The sequence below is a fragment of the Chaetodon auriga genome, chromosome 11 (genome assembly GCF_051107435.1).
Source record: "Chaetodon auriga isolate fChaAug3 chromosome 11, fChaAug3.hap1, whole genome shotgun sequence".
Classification (NCBI taxonomy): domain Eukaryota; kingdom Metazoa; phylum Chordata; class Actinopteri; order Chaetodontiformes; family Chaetodontidae; genus Chaetodon; species Chaetodon auriga.
Window position 1 is genome coordinate 27002501 of NC_135084.1, and position 19604 is coordinate 27022104.

A 19604-nucleotide genomic window follows, 5' to 3' on the forward strand; every position below is an offset into this window, starting at 1 on the left:
CCTCCAGACTGGGGGACCGCTTCCTGGTGTCGTTGGGCAGCCAGCGCCACGGTAAATGACGTGTGAATTAGTGCGCGTGTGCGTGTCTGTATGCATATTTAGGAGACCAGCCGACCAAAATGATCCTTGGACGTGTCGTGTGTTCGCTCTTCTGCTCAGTTCGTCCTGACGGCAGCAGGACGACACAGAGAGTTCGAATAGAAGTTCCCAAAGTGGACGCCGTCTTTGTCGGGACTGGAGATCTGTTTGCTGCTATGCTGCTAGCGTGGACGCACCACTACCCGAACGACCTAAAGGTACGAGAGCTCCAGTGCTCCACTTACACTGATGCTCACGGTGACGACAGATACGCTCCAGCACTTGACGTTTGCCATGAGAGGTAGTATCTGATGAAGAGTGTGCGCATCACACTGTGTGAAGATGAATCCACAGAGCTGCTGATGACATTAGACTTTGCTCTGATCTCATGTATTTCTGTCTAACATTAGTCACAGTGTGAGACATGTGGACGTTATTCAGCAGTTTTTCAAGACCCCACAAGTTTTTGTTGCATCTGGTGGAGCTCGGGTCTCTTCTGGGGGCTCCTGTACCTCCTAACTCCCCCATAATTCAAACGCACACACATGCACACACACACATGCAGACATAATAGTGTCTTTATTGTCTTTTCTCTCAGACGGCCTGTGAGAAGACGTTTTCAGTGATGCACCATGTGATCCAGAGGACCATTTCGTATGCTCACGGTAAGACAAATAGGACTTCATGTCAACGCCTGAAGCTTTGACTGTGCTCAGACCTGCACTGCCTACCTACCAGACACACACACACACACACACACACACACACACACACACACAAAGATCAAAAGGAGGGTTAAAAACTTCTCTGAACTTCAATGAACCGATAAATAAATTCAGTTTTCATCCAGTGTTCTCCTCACGGAGCCTCCTGGACATCTGTTTTTGTCAAGTTCATTTTTGATATATTCAGTCTGATGACGGTTAAACACAGAGCAGTTCTTCACGTGTCAACCTGCGCCACCTACAGGACAGGGCCAGCAGCAGCAGGATAGACCTGTGGATGTAGATGTGCTGATGTTGCACCTGCTGACAAGGACATTATCAGCTGCTCATCTTAACACTGGCGCCACATGCTGGCAGTGTGTGCTTTGTGTGACAGATTTGAGAGTTTTTACATTTTACAGTGGACAGAAGACACATGATGCCGCTCACACGTCTCTGAACTCATTTCCTGAGGTTGCATGAGCCTCAGCAGCCTGTAAAAGCTTCACATCTGCAGGTCTCAGCTGCTGCTGCTGGGTGTCTGACTGTGGGTTGTGATGGTCTGGCTGGTCCTGCAGCTCTCACAGTGATAGCTGGCTCACATTTAAAGAGAAATGTGTGATGTAGCTTTAAAATAATGTTTATCTTTATTCATCTCTGCACTTCTGTCTGCCCCCCCCCCCCCCTCAGAGTTAGCAGGTCCTGGTCGGAGGCCCAGTCCGCCCCAGCTGGAGCTGAGGATGGTTCAAAGTAAAGCTGACATAGAGGACCCTGCCATAGTCACGGAGGCCACAGTCATATCCTAACATTACCGACCCATAAGACTCATACTAACCGTGTCCTCTTCACCCATGAACCTCTCCAATCCTGTATCTCCGTAAATCTCTCATCACTGTAAACCTTGACTGTCATTTCCAAACTTCAACACGTCATGATCCAGACTCCTGAAACCCCTCAGTATTGTAAACCTTTAGTCCTTTCACCCTAAACCCTTTTCCCCTTTAAGTCCTCTGTGTCCTAATCCTGAAACTGTTCCTTTAACCTGTAACTCCTACGTCCTTTTACCCAAACCCTGTTTGGAACCAGAGCCATAGATAGACAGACCGTTGGTCAGGTGGGACTGTAAGTGCTTACAGAAGCTGAATTCACATTTGAAAGTATCTGGTTGAAGGTTTTGTCTGAATTAAGCAACCAAACCTTGCAGGTCATCCAGGTCTTTAGGTCCTTAGTTAACTGATGGGTTCTTCTGGCTTCATTGATAAATACAGCTGGGCATCATCTGCATAGCAATGAAAGAGTGTGGAGTGTTTCCTGATAATGTTCCCGAAAGGCAGCAACCATAGGGTGAATAGAACTGGTCCAAGCATGTGCACCAGACCACCTCCAGACGTGTTCAGACAGGTCCGATCACACTTCAGTGACACCTTACATCAACGTGTTTTCCCTAATCCGGAGAACATGTACCAGGTGTGAATGGCGTCTTTGTGATGTCATGACTTTGTTTATGAAGACTTTTTCTTTTTGGTCACTTTTAAGAAAAGAAAAAGAAAAGTGATCCACAGTTGAAAGTGTCTCCAGTCCAGCTGCTGAATGCTCTCCAGAACTCCAGAAGTTATGAAGTATAAACCTGTCTTCTTCATTGGTCCAGCGTGGTCCTTCACACCAGCTGCCCATCAGCAGGATTGCTGCACTGACACTGGTGGTACTGGAATGATCAAACACTGTTTATCTATGGCTCTGCCCACCACTATTTCAACCCTCTCCCCGTCTTACAGCAGTGATGTAATGGTGACCAAGTCTAACCCCTGAGACCCTCGAAAATATAACAAAGGAAAAAAAAACGCACAATGTATAGTTGATGTATAGATGTTGTACTATAACTGTATTGGACCATCTGTATGATATCTTCTATCTGATCTGTCTATTGGACCATTGTGTTGATGCTACTGTACTATAGACCACACGCACTACAATATCACCCAAACCAGAGACCGGTTCTGGCACTCCTGGAGGCTCCAGTGGCTCCAGTCCTTGTCCCTTCTTAGAAATAGGTCATTGTCTGTTAGTCATAGTAAATAGTTGAACCGCTTTCATCTTAACCAACATAAATGAAAATGGGCAACCTGAGCCGCGTGAGCCGTCCCAGGCCGGTTTTACTTGGGCTAGTCCAAAATTGGCCACCTCAGTGCCAGAACCAGCCCGCATCACGCCGGGTGGTTCCCGGCCCGGCTCTGGCCCAGAACCCTACATCTGAGAGTTGTGCCACTAAATTTACTGGAGGCCTCGGCAAGTAGTAAAGGGGACCCTGGTCATCAGGGAGCAGACGTCCCCACGTCCGGCAGCAGCTCTGTCCACGCTTGTTTTAGAAAATGTCTTCGGTTCACTTGGCACTCCACTGTGATTCAACAACAGACGAGATGTGTGAAGAAGTTTGATATGATGGCAGGAGCTGATTTATAAGTTAAGTGTCAGTGAAGACATCTGCAGTAGCTTCTGGGTGAACTGATGCTTGTTCATTAGTAACATGGCAGGTTCCCTTTTTAAAATCAACAATCTTTTTTTTTATGTCTAGTCAATTTTATTCCAATTCTTGTTTTGGCTTTAAAGTGACATAAAAAAACTTCCCTGAAGTCATGGTAACGTCTTCAAGTCGTCCGATAGACCCAAATATACTGAATCTACAAAATCTGAACGATTCAATGATTAATCGATTAGCCAACATCCAAAGTGTGCTACAGATCTCTGCTAAGCTAACTAACCAGCTACTACACTAGCTAACTTGCTACCCGTGTGGTCTGGCTGACCTGATTTGGATGTGAAGTCTCTGGTGTTTGTAGGAAGTGATGGTGCTCAGACAGACTTTGTGGTTATTAATAGTTGGTTCTGGGTGGCCGTCATGGCGTCGCAGTCTGTTGGTCACAGCGGAGTGTGAGCGGGCAGAGGTGAGGAGGATCTGACATGTGACCGTGGTCATGAGCCGCTTTCAAACCATTGATGTCGTGAGAACTTGGCATGTGCCTTAGCCCGCTGAGCTACCAGGGCGCCGAAGGAGGTGAGAGTTTAACGTTTTTAAGTTGCGTCAGAAGCTTTTCTTCCCCCTCGCTGCTTCCTGATTTGAATGTTTAACATCAGGAAACAGCTGAAATTTCAACCAGCTCTGCTTGGCAACAACACACCTTTTTGGAAAGTGTGAACAAATAACCAGAGGCTTAAAAAGAGCGAAAAGACGAATCCAGACGGCGTCAGCGTCCCACCTGAGCTGTAAGGTTCTGGGCAGGCCAGTGTAATTCTGTACTGCTGTTGTTTCTCTATGGACTGTACTGTGATACTGCCTTAGGAACCTAATATCATCACACCACAAAATACTGCTCACTGAGGGGGAGATGGGGGGAGGGGGGATGGGGGGAAGCAAACCGGGGGTCTTACAAACTTCACTTCTACAGTCGCCTGAGAGGAGGAGACAAGCTTGGCTTGTTCTGGCGTTTCAGTTTCAGCTAATGTCATTGGACAGTAACTGATCAATCACCGGGTTCATGAACTGACTGGAAGTTGTGAAAAATCACAATTTCTTTGGCTTGTTTTTTTTTTTTTTTCAAAGCCCAAAGATTCGATTTGCAGTGATCCAAAAAAAGCAGCAGTTTTTCAGCAGTTTCAGCTGAACGATTTAAACGTGATCAAATTATTGTCCATTAACCTCCTGCTGAACAAATCATTGATTAGTTTGACTCCATAGAGACTGGCAGGTGACGTGAACAGGCCTCTTGGACTCACGGCCTGTTGCTCATCTGTCTGCGCTTGGCCAACCAGCTTTAAGCTCTGCTCTGATTGACACGTGCACTAACCAATCCTCTGCTTCCTGCTAACAACCAGTCTGCCGCATTACTGGTCGACATGTTCCCAGTGATTCAATGTGTCTGCGTGTGCTGTGAGAGAGTGTGTGTGCACGTGTGTGTAGAAAGGTGCTTTATGGTCACAGGGTTTTGTGTGTGTGTGTGTGTGTGTGTGTGTGTGTGTGTGTGTGTGACGTGAAGGGGGGGGAGTAAAGAGAAGACCTGAGGAGGGAGGGGAGATGCTTTCAAGAGGACAATCATTCTGTGACGTAGTGTTTGACGGCTGTCTTTCCCCCCGCCTGCTCAACCAATACAGGACTGACCTGTACTTGCCCCCCCCCCCCCCCCCCCCCCCCCGTCCACATTTTAACCTGCGCCGGCCGTTGTGTCTGTGTCGCTAGTTTAAAATTCGCCTTGCTCTGTGTGTGTGTGTGTTAGCTAAGCTAAGCTAAGCTTTGCTGCAGTCTTGTCAGGATGCTGCTGTCGCCCGCCTGCTCGCCCTGCGCTCAGTAACTCGTCCTCCATTCTCACTGCTGGTCTGAGTGGCACCGGCTCTTTGTGGGTTTCACATGACAAGGATGTGTAAACACACGAGCTTGAAAACAACTTTTTAAAATGAGACTTTTACAAGGCCAAACAGGAACAACGTTACTTGGCCGTTCAGTCGAAGATGTTAGCAGAACATTTTAGGTATGTTGTATTTTTTGGTAATTTGATGCTTTAGCAGTTTGTATCATAAATAAAGAGCATTTTGAAGTGTTGTCACTTCAGCCTAAAGTGGTCAAATGTTAGCAAGCTAATGTTGCTGCTGTCACGTAGCTGCTTCGCTTGGCTAACAGTACACGTAAATATTTAGTACCTATGAATCTGCACCAGGTGCAACCCGTTTTCACTGAGCAAACCTTTTTTGCTGACTAGACTAACTCTGAACTTACAAACAGCTGGTGCAACCGGCTGCTGGGTACTAACGAACTAAAGATGGCCGCCTTTGGGCCCGATCACGTCGGCCGCCACACTGCGCTTTGAGCAGTCCTTGATGTGAAGTTTCCTTCAGCGTCACACTGGACTTCAGCTCCTGAGAACACTGCTGTAAAGAATCGTCTGTCTTCATCAGCCCTTCCTGGCTGAGCAGCCAGCTTTTAATGGGCTGGTGTGAGTTTGTGGCTGAGAGCAGTTTCCTGCAGTTTGATGTAAACTGGCACTTTAAGGGTCTTCAGCCAAGCAGGTCCCAGCTGAAGGCTGCACAGAGCGGTGGGGGGTCATTTTCAGCTCTTTGAGTGTTACTTTAAGGCTAAATTGATAATACAAAAGGAGCTCTACGACTTCCCAAAACACAAAACGGACTGAAAGCAAAAAAAACGTTTCAAGGCGCTCAAGCTGCAGTGAAATCTGTCCTGATCAGGCTCTTCGCCTCTCGACTCGCCCGCCGTTTACATGGTTACCGCTGACTCGGCTTGACTCGATGCTCCACGCTGTCCGACCCCCCTCCATACCTGTTGTGGTAGACGCCCTCCCCTCATCTCCGACCGTTCGGTTAGAAAACGGCTGCCACTGAAACCCGTGGTCCTCTCCTCTGCTGATCGACAGTTTCATCTCCGCCATCTTGTTTTTCTGTTCTTGGTGGCCAAAACAATACGAGGAAATGTAATAATCATTGTTTGGTAACTGTTTTTAGTGCTATGTTTTTGGAGCGTTACGAGTATTTTCTAACATGTTACAATAAAAGATTGTAGTGTACAAATTCACATTTATAAATATACGATATATATAGATATATATGAGAAATGTATGTTCTAATGCAATAAAGACACATGAAGAATTAGGAAAACCGGATCAATGTGATTATTATTACTTGGATTTTAGATTATTTTGGATGCTTGTGTAAAGTCTTTTTCTGGGTTCACCTCTTTGTTAGAAATTAATTTCCTGTCGGTGTTTCAGAGAGTAACTTTTTGAGGTAATAGATTACTTTCTGTCCCAGTCTGTCGTGTTCATTACAGCAGAAGTTATTTTACTTTTACCATTAAAAAGTCACTGATGTACTCCAGGTTACTCCATTCATGACGTATAAATACAGAAATCAACCGACACATGCAGCTCAGGGGAGTCACGTACAAATACTGTAGTAGTAGAAATACTAGTACCAACAGTCTCTTATGTCTCTTATTTCAAAGACTTTTCCTGCATTCTGGTGATTTTAAGCAGGAACTTTGTCGTGAAAGTCGAGTCGGGGGACAAGGTGTCGAAAAGTGGGACTGAGGAGAATCTGCAGCAGTAGATTGATCATCTACAAACAGTAACTCAGCAGGAGCCTTTCGTCAGGAAACCAACAAGAGCTCATTAAACCAGACACAAATACAACCAGAGATCGTGTAACTAAACGTCTCATATTATTTCCTACACGCACCCAAAGTATGAACACACACTGCCATTTCTGAAGTTGAAATAAAAGATCAGAGGGATGATTTGTCTGGTGCTTAGTGAGCCAACAGTCCATCCACCTGACAGGTGTGGCCTATCAGGATGCTGATTAGCCTGCATCATCATTGTCCAGGTGTGGGCTGCTGTCAGTACAATGTCTCATCACACAGTGACGTTCAGACCTTTGTCCAGTTTTTCCTGTCCAGACTTGAAAACGGTGAACTTGATTGGATGCAGAGGACAGCTGACTGTTTGACTTGAAGTAATAAAAGCAGTGACTGACGCCGGCACTACAGATCGTTTGGTCGATAACCTTTCAAGAAAACCAAAGTGATAAATGCACAAAGACTCTTTATTTTCAACATATGATAAATTACAGATTCCTTTGAAATGTATAATTACAGTATCTCCATTCATGTACTTCATCAATAGAGAAACTAAGTTTCTTTCTGTCTGTGGCGCTGTGCTTTACTTCAGCTGTGTGACTCATAACTGAGTCAGCCGGTGCTGCTCAGTTCAACCTCAAATCACTGAGCCAGACTGATCGCAGACACTGGTGCTCGTTACTGTAACGCTCACATCCCAGAACAAACACTTCTCTGACAGACGTCCAACATTCATTTGGTCACAGCGGCGTCTTTTAAGATGCTGAGTGTAAAACTGCTGAGCGATGGTTCATCACTTTGCTCTTTAATGTGACATCAGTGACAAATTGAAATGTTCATGAAATGATCATTTCTGGGGTCAAAAGTAAAGACTTTTGAAAGGTTTGTTTTCTCTTCTTTTGTCTTATTTAACGTCTACATTTCCACCTCTTACAGCAGCAGTGGTACAACGTAACAGGTATTCCGATACTGCACTTGAATACCTTCAGTCTTCTCTTTTCATGCCACTCTATGCGTCTACTACTACCACATATCAGCAGTAAATATTGTACTTTTACTTCAAGATGTTTGCACACAAAACACATGAAGAGCTGATCAATGGATCATATCGATTAGCTGATTAATCGTGCAAAAACATTTCAGAGTTCCAGCTTCTCAAATGTGAATTTGCTGCTTTTCCTTTAAATCATGTTAATAATTTAGAGGTTTGGACAAAACAAGCACTGTGAAGGTGTCTCTTTGGGCTCTGGGTAATGGTAATGACATTTCTCACTATTCACCAAGTAAATCAATTAATTGAATAAATGATTAGCAGATGAATCCATAACGAATATAATAATCATGAGTTAATCCTACTTTGACATTAATGCATGAGTCATAATAATTTAATGATAGAACAGTGACAGAGGCAGAGGCTGACTTTAGTGCTTTGAGTACTTTGACTTTTCATATTTAAAGTACTTTCCCTGACTGTACTCTGACTTTGAACCAAGTTGAAACAGTATTTTTACTGTGTGCTGTTCGTTCTTTTACCCCTATTTATGATCTGAGTACTTCCTAAGAACTAAAACTAGTCCTTTCTAAGTAGTAGTAGTTCTAATACGTCTTGTCCTTGTCAAGTGAGCCCAGCCGCTTGCCGTAGTAGAGCTGCTGTTTTGTTGACATCTTTTCCTGCTAACCCAGTTAGCTAACCACTTGATGAACAGCTCAGCGCAAACTAACCCTCAGCATGACTTTAGTCTGCCAGCACCGCCGCTCAGCTCTCACAAACCGCAAACAGCTGACACGTTTTTAGAGAAGTGGCGTCTCACGATGAGGGTTATTATCTAACCGACTGTCAGTCCGCAGACGGAGAGCTAAGCTAAGCTAACGGTACGGGGAACGTTAGCTGGCTCGCTGCTACAGCCTGCTGAGCTACAGCGACAAGCTAACAGGCTAAATTAGCAGATGTGAAGTGAAACCATGGAGGGAATTCTGTACAAGTGGACGAATTACATGACAGGTGAGTCGTCTGTCTGACCGTCTAACAGGTGTTTTAGCTGACTGTGTTTGTGGCCAGCCGCAGACAAAGCGACTGAACGGAGAATGATGTTTGTGTTAGCTAACAGTGCTGTTAGCCTTCACCGTAGCTAACATGCTGACGTTAGTATAACAAGAATAGGACATGACGGAATGCTAGCTGTGCTGCTGCTGAGACTGAATACTTATTGAATTTATCCAACTGAGTCAGAAGTTGTACTCCTGACCAGACTTACCAGCCAGCACCAGGATCATCATATCAGCGTGAAACAGGCTCAGTATCATCCAGTTCCGTTCATTTCAGCACATACTTAGCCTGCAGTTAATGCTAATGTGTAGCACTGACTCATCTGTTGCTGACAGCAAACATGAATATAAAGCCTCATTATGTGCTGTTTGAAAGAAAAGGATAAAAACAACCCGCAGCAGCAGAAACTGGGGGGACATTTGACCTGACGGGTGTCCACATGGCGTGTCTATAAATAAAAGTGGTTAAGGACAAAATACACACTGCTGAGGACAGAGATGTCTCCCACTGTAAACTGATGGGTGTCATGTGGACATAGTAATCTATTACATTTCTCTGTTTCAGTCTAATGTGTCACATCATCATTAAAACAGCTGAGAGTAAAAGATCTGAGTACAGAAAGTACACACAGAGTTGGATTACTACATGTTTACCTCTGTACTTCTGTCTTTATAGGAGACACATTTTCATTCTTAATGACAGTAAAGTTTGTTTTCCTTTGTCATATTTGTCTTTTTCATGAAGAACCTTTTACATTATTCAGGTTTTGTGTTTGATCTGCATCAAAAGTCAACAGTCACACAAAGTGTGAGGCCGGTAACATTGGAGACAGTCCTTCAGTTGAGTCCTGTGACAACGTCATGATCATGAAAGACAAATCTATACTTTAAATTGATTATTATTATTGATTTCTTTAACAGACAGACAAAATGAAATATACTGAATGTTGAACGAATATTTAATTCTTAATAACCAGTTAATCAATGTGTAGAGTAATAGAAAATGCTTATTAGTTTGAACCTCAGAGTCCATCATTCTGAAAGTATTTCGGCCTCTGGTGTGTCAGTTTTATGGAAGTGCAGTATTGTACTACATCAGTGAAGTTTTTTGTTTTTCTTTAAAAGCTTTAAAACCTCCAACCAAAGACACACAGTAGTTCTTGAAGTTTTGAAGTTGTTTCCTGTGTGCAGGCTGGCAGCCTCGCTGGTTCGTCTTGGAGAACGGAGTCATCTCTTACTACGACAGCGAGGACGACGTCGGCAAAGGAAGCAAAGGATCCATCAAGATGTCCGTCTGTGACATTAAAGGTTGGAGAGCTGTTTAAAAAGCCTGGCAGGTGACCTCCCCGGTCCTCGCTCACGCTACCGTGAACACCGTTCTCTTTGTCTCCTTCAGTTCATCCGACAGATCCGACGCGTCTGGAGTTGATCATCCCTGGTGAGCAGCATTTCTACGTCCGAGCTGTGAACGCCGCAGAGAGACAGAGGTGGCTGGTGGCGTTAGGCTCGTCCAAAGCTGGAACTCTGGACAGCAACAAACACAAAGGTACAGAGTTCGTCTGGAGATCTGTGCTTGTTCCTCTTTGTCTGAAGGACGAAAAGGAAACTGAAACACTTAGAAACTCTTTAAAACACTTTGAAACCCTTTGAAACTTTGAAACTCTTTAAAACACTTTGAAACTCTGTAAAACACTGAGACTCTTTGAAACACTTTGAAACTTTTTGAAACTTTGAAACTCTTTGAAACTTTGAAACACTTTGAAACTTTGAAACACTTTGAAACTTTGAAACCCTTTGAAATGTTGAAACACTTTGAAACTTTTTGAAACTTTCAAACTGTTTGAAATACTTTGAAACACTCTGAAACTTTTTGAAACTTTCAAACTCTTTGAAACACTTTGAAACTTTTTGAAACTTTCACACTCTTTGAAACACTCTGAAACTTTTTGAAACTCTTTGAAACACTTTGAAACTCTTTGAAACTTTGAAACTTTTTGAAACTTTCAAACTCTTTGAAATACTTTTAATCACTTTGAAACACTTTGCGACGTCATCGTCTGGAGGATAATGTACATTCTCACACACACACACACACACACACACACACACACACAATCAGGAAGTGAAAATGGCACCGTGCTGCAACTGGCACTCAGTGTGAAGTCTAATAAAAGATTGTGTGTGTGCGCGCGCGCGCGTGTTTGTTTGTGTGTGTGTTTGTGTGTGTGTGTGTGTGTGCTTGTCTGTGTGTGTGTGTGTGTGTGTCCGTCCGTCTGTCTGTCACCAGGTCCTGACTGTCTGAAGACAAAGATGTCTGAACTTCGTCTGTACTGTGACCTCCTCGTCCAACAGGTCCAAACCATCCAATCACAGCACAGTGCTGACGCCGAGGCCACGCCCACATCTGAGGTGACTTCCTGTGTTTGTTTCAGGACTGATTTTGTCACATTGGTGTGTTTGTGAGGACTTCTGTCCGTCCTCTGGTGCAGTTACAGCCTCAGGTCCTCGTGTCTCTGCAGGCGTCCCTCCTCAGCGCCACCTGTGCCACCTTCATCAGGACTCTGGAGGAGTGCATGACCCTGGCCAACCAGAGTTTGACCCCTGACCTCCGGCCTCCTGAGAGGGTGAATCCACTTTCGTCTTCCCGGTGTGGTCAAAGTGAGCGAGCGGAGTCTGCAGTCAAACTCGAAGTACTCAAAGTATTTGTTGGAGACATTATAAACACATTTGTACTGCTTCTAAGACTAGTTTCAGCCTCTGGAAAGCCAGCTGGATGTCAGTGCTCCTTCACAGCAAAGTAACTAAGTACATTAACTCAAGCACTGTACCTAAGTACGCTTTTGAGGTACTTGTACTTTACTGGAGTATTTTCTTTTTGTACTACTTTAGACTTCGACCCCACTGCATTTTAGAAGCAAATATGAACTTTTTACTTCAGTACATTTATTTGACATTAGTTTCACTGCAGACTCCGAGTATTAGTACAAATATAAATAAACAAATAAACTGTGATATCTGGGTAAGATGAGATCTGCTGCAGTACACTAAGTATTTAAACTCTGCTGCTACAGTAATCAGTCCGCAGAATGAGTACTGCTACTTCTGGACTCTGCATATTTCCAGTATAACTTTTATGAGGTTTTTGAATGCAGGACTTTTATTTACAACAGAGTATTTGTACACTGTGGTACTGGTTTAGGTTTAGGTTTATTATTTCTGCACAAGAGTTAAGAATGCTGTGCAGGGAGGGAACGAAGTCCTTGTGGACTTGTACAAAGTTCAACCCTCCCAGTCCTTCACAAAATGCAAAATGCCTGTTAGTCACACAATACGGCCACAAAACGAACGTCTGGCGCGCTGCTCTTCAGCCGCCCAGAGTGCCGGTCCGCTCGAGCCTTTCAGCATCCCGTCCTCGACTGGCGCCTGGTGATCGGTGAAGGGGCCCCGACTCTGCACCAATCCAGCGAGCGGACAGCCGAAGGTGGGAGGTGGGAGGCGGAGGGAGATCACACTTCCAGAACGAGCCAATCCCGCGCTGAGGTCCGCTCCGCCTGCTCCGCACACACACTCCTCCGATGCACGGCGGGTTAGACAAAAAAAAGGGGGGGAAGAATGTCGGTGGCCGTAACACCCTTCATGTCCGTAGGTGCAGCTAACTGTCGTTAGAAGCCATATTGAATTTGTCAGCATAACATCTTTTCTTTGTTTTTCTTCCAAAGCTGTAAATTGATTTCTGTATTTCTTATAGGTTTCAGTATTTGTGGGTGAGGGTTTCATGATAGAGTTTGTTTTTTTTTCGGGAACATTTCTTAAGTTCATCAGTAATCCAAGGCTTGCCCTGCTACTTGTACTTCAGTACTTCAACTTCCACACATAGAAATTAGATGTTTGAGACCAGTGCAGGTGTCAGTTATTGTTTCAGGCTGTCAAAAATCTGCTGCTGATGTACTGCGTACTGCGTACTGTGTACTGTGTACTGAGTACTGAGTACTGAGTACTGTGTACTGTGTACTGCATACTGTGTACTGAGTACTGCGTACTGTCTGTGTGCTCAGGTGAAGCGGTCTGTCAGCCATCCTGGAACTTACAGCTTTGACAGGTGAGTGAAAACACACGTTCATGTTTTCTGACCGTCTGCTGCTCGTTCATCATCATTTTATTTGTGATTTTCAAAACATCCAAAACGATGTTCAGCAGTAAACAAAAAAAAAAGAAACCTCCTCATGCATTCATGCATTCATGCCGTTTATGAATCCATGAACTACTGTTAAGTGTGACCTGCAGGGGGCAGCGCTGAGACTCCGCGGACGCTCCAGGCTGAACTGGATGTTTGGGCCTGAATAATGTGGACAAAGACGTTTTTACTGTTGTTTAAAACCAAACTGTGAAAACTGTGAAGACGAGCTCGTCCAGGCCAGACCAATGAGAGACGGCGAGCTTCTTCCACCTGAACGAGGCGTCGTGAACTCTTGAACCTTCCTCGTCTGTCTACCTGAGAGCAGAGGAGGACGTCAGCAGCCGATCACTGCAGCTCGTCCCTTCATCGCTTTCACCTGTCGGGAAATAAACGATGTCGTGAAAAAGGTTTTATGCGGGGAAACTTTCCTGTTGGAGCTTTTCTTATTCTTCCTTTTCCCCCTCAGGTCAGGTGTGCTGAAGGAGTACTTGAGTGGAGGTCAAAGGTCAGCTCAGCGCAGGAACCGGACGTGCTCGGACAGCTCTGTTTATGATACTGAACGTAAGACACTGGGTACTTTATGTGTACTCTAAATACTCAACCGTCTCCCAGGAAGTGTCCTGGAAAGCATTGTTTCATAAGTGGAAGTGAAGATGCTGTCGGGAGGTGAGACGACAGAGGAAGAACCCACAGAAAGATTCAGGAAGTGATGCGACAGTTACTGGGTGGAGTGAGAAGCTTGTACCCTTTTGTGTGTATTAGTACTTTCCAGGAACTGTCTGAAGTAGTTACAGTCACACATCAGTTTCTGTTGAATCAACTCTGGGCCCTCAAAGCTTTACCTGTCCACACCGAAACACCTGCTGCAGCAGCTTCTGTCAGATCAGCTGTGAGGAAACTGTGACGAGAAGCAAGAAAAGTTTTTTGGTCCTCAAAAACTTTTTCTGGAAAGTTGTTTTGCATTAAGTGATGAGCGTGACAGTCACGTCTGTTGTTACTCAGCGGTACATTTACTCAGGTGCTGTACTTCGGTACACATTCAAAGTACTTGGACTCCACTACATTTACCTGACGGTTTTAGTTACTAGTTACTTTCAGATTAATGAGTAAAACATGATCTGTTTACAAAATGTTCACTTTCCCTCTGAAACTACCGAAAGGTCAAAGTTCAGCTCAGACGCAGTAATAATACTTCGTCTTGTGTGTTGCAGGCGTGTTGCCCGGAGTCAACGGCGACTCGTCCTCCATTCCTGAAGAGAGAGGCGGCAGCGCGAGCCCAAAGACCACGCCCACCGACACAGACACTGACCTGTCCATCTGATGACCCGACGTCCACCCGAAAAGCGGCATCAGGGACAGAGACTGGCGCGGTGGAGATGAGCTGACCGACCTTTGACCTCCAGGACTTCTTGCTTTTTCCCTGACGTCAGCTGATCGCCCAACACGAGCACTTTGGAGTCATATTTCATTTTTCTGTCAGTGTTTGAGCTCACAGCTGTCCTCAGCTGGACACACGCTCACACCGTGGACGCTCTGTCAGACGTGATGAAGGTCAGACGAACGTGACCTGGAGCTCAAATCCTGGAAACCTGACTGATGCTGGACTGTGGCTGCAGGAGGAAGCTCCCAGCACACGTCAACACCGACACCTGTGAATACCTGTGTTCTGGACAGTTCAGAGGTCAGAGGTCATCGTTCACTGCTGTAAATGGACCCCACAATGTGCAGGAAATGCTGGATTTTGGAGGTCACGATGGGAAATCCTGCATGTCCTCCGTCAGTGTTTTCCGCCTTTTCTCGCACGTCGTCTTCAGCCGTCTTCCTCCAGGCCTCTGTAGTCGTGGCTGCGTGCTGAAAGCAGAAGTCGAGCAGAAGACGTCCGTCCTTTCCCTGCCAGCTTCTTGTCTTTGAGGTTGCCGGTTGTGGTCTGATGGAGCAGCTGAGGGTGAAGCCAGGCCGACAGACGGACTTCAGTGTCCTCTTCCTGCACGCACAGCTGAGGAAGTTCAGATGCCAAAGTTTCTGCACAAATCACATGATGTGCATCAAATGTGCCATCATCCTTTTCCCAGCGACGCTCCTCCTCCATCGTCCAGCGGGTGGAGCTCAGCCTCGGCAGCGTGAGGAGGACGACGGCGCTCCTCTTGATCTGAAGCTCTTTGCGCCTCCTGCTCATGTCGTCACTGCCTTTCATCGCTTGTGCGTCTTCAGTCTTTTTGCCTTTTGCTGATGAATGAATGAACCCTAACCCTCGAAGCGCAGTCGAACAGAGCTCGACTTCCTGAATCCCATTCCACGTTTTGCTAAATGAGCTCGTCAGTCTGCACGCCGCCGTCAGCTGACACGCTTTGCCGTGACATCGTCTGAACGGCAAGTAAACAGCGGTGATGTAATCGATCGTCCGCAGGGACTGAAGGACCGCGATCCGCCGACCCTCTGCGATGTGCTTTCGATGGACGAACTCGCCCCGTCACCTATAAGACACACCTGGAGGCTTCTGTCCAAACAGTTGCTTCCATCTCTCCACCAATCAGGTGCTTTCAGGTCACCTGTTAGTGAGCGTAGAGGAAGAAGCGACGTGTGGAGGACGTCTCCTCTGAGCAGTGCAGGTGTGGTCGTTTTGCACTTTAGATTAAAAACGCTGGGAAACAGGAAGACGAAGGTGGTGATGATTGTGACACTGACTGACTGACTGACTGATTGATTGATTGATTGATTGATTGATTGATTGTTCAGAGCATTTGTTTGTCATCTTGTTTCTGTTCTTGAAGGATGTTTTTTGGACTCGCAGCCTTAAATGTGACAGTAACAGTGTGTGAACGTGCAGGACGTCTTTGTGTTTCTCTTTGTTCAGTGTTTGTTATAAACTCACTGAAACGTTCAGGTGTCCGAGTTTTCTTGAACTTCCTTCACTGAATTCTGTGAATGTTTCCAGTTCAGACACTGAAAGCACCACAGTTCCATGTTTCTGTTGTTTCTAACAGGATGTGACTCGGACATTTGATCTTTAACCACCATCAGAGGAGGATGTTTCACTTACAGGTGAATCAACTGGAAAAAAAACAACCTGAAAGTGATTGAAGGATAATCTGCAGCAGAATAATTCAGCATTTTGGGAAAAAGGGTCCGTTGATGAATCAGTGAAACTGGTTTTAGCACTGGCACAGACGAAACAGATATAAGGTGTCAGCTGAGCTGAACTTTTCCTTCAAGGCAACACAAACATCTGCTTCCTGTTCAGAGGTCAAACACCTGAATCATTTTCTTCCTTACAGATAGTTTTTAATTAGTCTGTTTTTTTTTCTGATTTTCTGTCTCAGACCTTCATCATCGAAATAAAAAACAGATTTTAAACTGGCGTGAATTTAAGGCTTTTAAAGGTACTAAATGTAAAAGAACAGAAGACGAGGCTTGAGTTTGTGGCCTGGAGGATCATCCCACTGTTTGCTGAGGGTGTGTGTGTGTGTGTGTGTGTGTGTGTGTGTGTGTGTGTGTGTGTGTGTGTGTGTGTGTGTGTGTGTGTGTGTGTGTGTGTGTGAGATGTGACACACTGCGTACTCTCACAACATCAAACATGAAGGACACACACTCACCTGGGTGCGGACACTCAGGTAGGTGAAGCAGCTGACGGTCAGACTGCATCCTGGACCTGAACCCAAGAGTACAACGCTGTAAGTACATAATACTGAAGTACTTCTAATCTGAGGTACTTTTGCTTCACTTGATTTTTCTTTTCATGCTGCTTCATATTTCTGAATCATCTCAAAGGGAAATATTCAGTCCAGTTATTTGACGCTTGTAGTTCTGTTAGAAATTAATCAAATGCAGATGAAATGATCAGTCTGTTAATCAGTCGATTGGCAGAAAAATGACCATTTCTTTTTTTGGACCATTTTCATGTATTTTTAATAAATTTGATCCATGAGCTGTTGGCCAAACAAACATGAAGGCATCACTTTGAGTCACTGGCAGCTTTTTTTTTTTTTTTTAGCAGATGAATCCAAAACGAAAACTAATCATAAGTTACAGTCTCTTAAGAAATAGCTGAATATGAGCAGTGGACATGTGACTGAGTACTTTTACTACTTTAATATTTCACTTTCTCCAGATTACACTGTAGTAACATGAACAAAGTATCATTTTCAAAGCAGGAAGTGTATTTTTATAATGGGTATTAATACTTAAACTGAAGTGAAGGACCTGAATACGTTCGTAGATATCAGACATTACAAAGAGAGAAGAAAATGGTGAACTGGTGTTCCAGTTGTTTTCATTGTTGATTAAGCTGCAGAATATTTTTTGGATTCATCAATTAATTTCTTAAAATTACTGGAAAAACTCCAGAAACATTCCATTTCCAAAGACATGAGACGAAGAAAAGCAGGTTTTTCCTGCTTTCACTGCGGCCATGTGAGATATTTCAGTTGGAAATGCAGATTATGTTGACTTGATCTGAAATCATTAAAACAATGTAAAGCTAAAACCATGAAAACATGTATCTCCAGACTTGGTAATAAAAAAAAATTCACATCTAAACAGAGGATTCATCTTTGTGGGCTCACAAGTTTTTTCCTACTTTTGAAGAGAAATGAAGGATTTAAAAATCTGAAAATCTGACTGTTTTTCCTCCATGAAGCTCATGAAAAGTTGACTTGTTGGAGATCCGAGGACAGTTTGCTGCAGAACAAACAGCTGCCGCCTTCACCAGTTAACTAAATAAAGAACTAAAGATTGACTTTCAAGAACCCGCAGTAAACTGAGAAGACCAGTATGAATACTGGGACCCATGAAGGAGGTGCTGCGTCTCCTCCTGGGTCTCCTGTCTTCAGGTGTGTTTTACTCTTTGTTGTCTGCAGGTTTTTCAAGTCGCAGAGATGAACGAAGACGAGCAGCGTGACGACGGCGTGAACCGACCAAAGGTCACTGTTTGTATTTATGTGACACCCTGAACGCTTTTACAGGGTTTGGTGTCCTTTCTGTTACTGTGAGTCCTGTTACTGTGAGTACTGTTACTGTGAGTACTGTTACTGTGAGTACTGTTACTGTGAGTACTGTTACTGTGTGTACTGTTACTGTGAGTCCTGTTACTGTGAGTCCTGTTACTGTGAGTACTGTTACTGTGAGTATTGTTACTGTGAGTCCTGTTACTGTGAGTCCTGTTACTGTGAGTACTGTTACTGTGAGTCCTGTTACTGTGAGTCCTGTTATTGTGAGTACTGTGTTGTGAGTATTGTTACTGCGAGTATTGTTAATGTGAGTACTGTGTTGTGAGTATTGTTACTGTGAGTATTGTTACTGTGAGTCCTGTTACTGTGAGTATTGTTACTGTGAGTCCTGTTACTGTGAGTACTGTTACTGTGAGTACTGTGTTGTGAGTATTGTTACTGCGAGTATTGTTAATGTGAGTACTGTGTTGTGAGTATTGTTACTGTGAGTCCTGTTACTGTGAGTATTGTTACTGTGAGTCCTGTTACTGTGAGTATTGTTACTGTGAGTCCTGTTACTGTGAGTACTGTTACTGTGAGTACTGTGTTGTGAGTATTGTTACTGTGGGTATTGTTAATGTGAGTACTGTGTTGTGAGTATTGTTACTGCTCTACTGTTTTTCGACTTTAACGAACGACCTGAAAGATTCGAGCCGCTCGAACACTGAAAACGAGTGAAATCGTCTTACGGAGGAACAAACAGAAACGGTTCAAGGTGATTGGTACCTGGAGAACATGTCAGAAAGTTGTTCCTCTTCATCGCAGCAGAAGTGATGAAGCTGTAGGAGAGCAGATCAGAAAACAATGAGGCTGTGAGGTCACTCGTTACCTGCATGACCACACAGGTGACGCCGATCACAAACAGAACCTGAGGCCGCCATAAAGTGGCTTCAGACAAACCATCTTTTGCTCTTCCTGACATTGACCTGCAGCAGCTGTGTGAGTCATGACTCAGCTCTTTGGCTGGTAGAGGAGCAACACGTCCGAAAGGTTTTCTGATCTGACGCCACGATCGACAGGACGACGTCTGCTCTTATACTGCGGTTCAGGTTGGGTTAGGTTTAGTCACCACAACAACTTTGTCAGCTTCAGAGAAACTTTGGCTTAAAACTGCTGTTTCATAAAGGTTCAGAGTACAAACCAACAAGGCCAGTGAACGATCCTCCCTCCTTCCTCCTCCTCTTCCTCTGCTGACTTTGTGTCTTTTTACCCTGAAAACACTGTTTCTTACAATTAAACTACAACCTCAATCTTTTTCAGTCCCCAAACTTGACGAGACCACAAACTGGGACAAGCGGTGTCCAGTCAAAAATGTTGATGAATCATTTTTTAAGCTGCTGAAACAAACCCAAGTGTTCCAGCAGAATCCTTTGACGTCAGTCAGGATTTCAGACACAAGTTTTCTTATATTTGATGAAATTATCTTCTGACAGAATCAATAAATCAAACATTGTGACAAAGAAAGAGAAAAGAAGTCT

The 19604-nt window shown here is 44.5% G+C and overlaps 2 protein-coding genes across 5 annotated transcripts in view; both read left to right on the top strand.

Moving 5' to 3' along the window:
• Positions 1–6474, top strand: part of pdxkb (pyridoxal (pyridoxine, vitamin B6) kinase b) — a 26495-nt gene extending 20021 nt beyond the window's left edge. The window contains exons 8-11 of the mRNA XM_076742544.1: positions 1–51; positions 160–296; positions 677–743; positions 1473–6474. The exon at positions 1–51 is cut by the window's left edge and continues 61 nt beyond it. Coding sequence (XP_076598659.1) covers positions 1–51; positions 160–296; positions 677–743; positions 1473–1588 — 371 coding nt within the window. The 3' untranslated portion in view covers positions 1589–6474. The remainder of the gene's footprint in view (positions 52–159; positions 297–676; positions 744–1472) is intronic.
• A 2071-nt stretch (positions 6475–8545) lies between these two features.
• On the top strand, positions 8546–16022 carry plekha3 (pleckstrin homology domain containing, family A (phosphoinositide binding specific) member 3). 4 transcript variants are annotated; one of them, XM_076743441.1, is made up of 8 exons: positions 8546–8920; positions 10156–10272; positions 10361–10510; positions 11252–11373; positions 11484–11654; positions 13020–13063; positions 13608–13702; positions 14353–16022. In XM_076743441.1, exons 1-8 carry the CDS (start codon positions 8881–8883, stop codon positions 14460–14462), a joined length of 849 nt encoding a protein of 282 aa, XP_076599556.1. In that variant the 5' UTR covers positions 8546–8880; the 3' UTR covers positions 14463–16022. The 4 variants fall into 4 exon arrangements, with proteins under 4 accessions (XP_076599556.1, XP_076599558.1, XP_076599557.1 ...); XM_076743442.1 differs by having other exon boundaries at positions 8550–8920; positions 11484–11588; XM_076743444.1 differs by having other exon boundaries at positions 8554–8920; positions 11084–11373; positions 11484–11588.
• The last annotated feature ends 3582 nt before the right edge of the window (positions 16023–19604 follow it).

Coding starts and splice junctions, on each gene's coding strand:
- plekha3 (XM_076743444.1), top strand. CDS start 8,881: ATGGAGGGAATTCTGTACAAGTGGACGAATTACATGACAG. Junction 8,921..10,155: donor GTGGACGAATTACATGACAG/GTGAGTCGTCTG, acceptor TCCTGTGTGCAG/GCTGGCAGCCTCGCTGGTTC. Junction 11,374..11,483: donor AGGCCACGCCCACATCTGAG/GTGACTTCCTGT, acceptor GTGTCTCTGCAG/GCGTCCCTCCTCAGCGCCAC.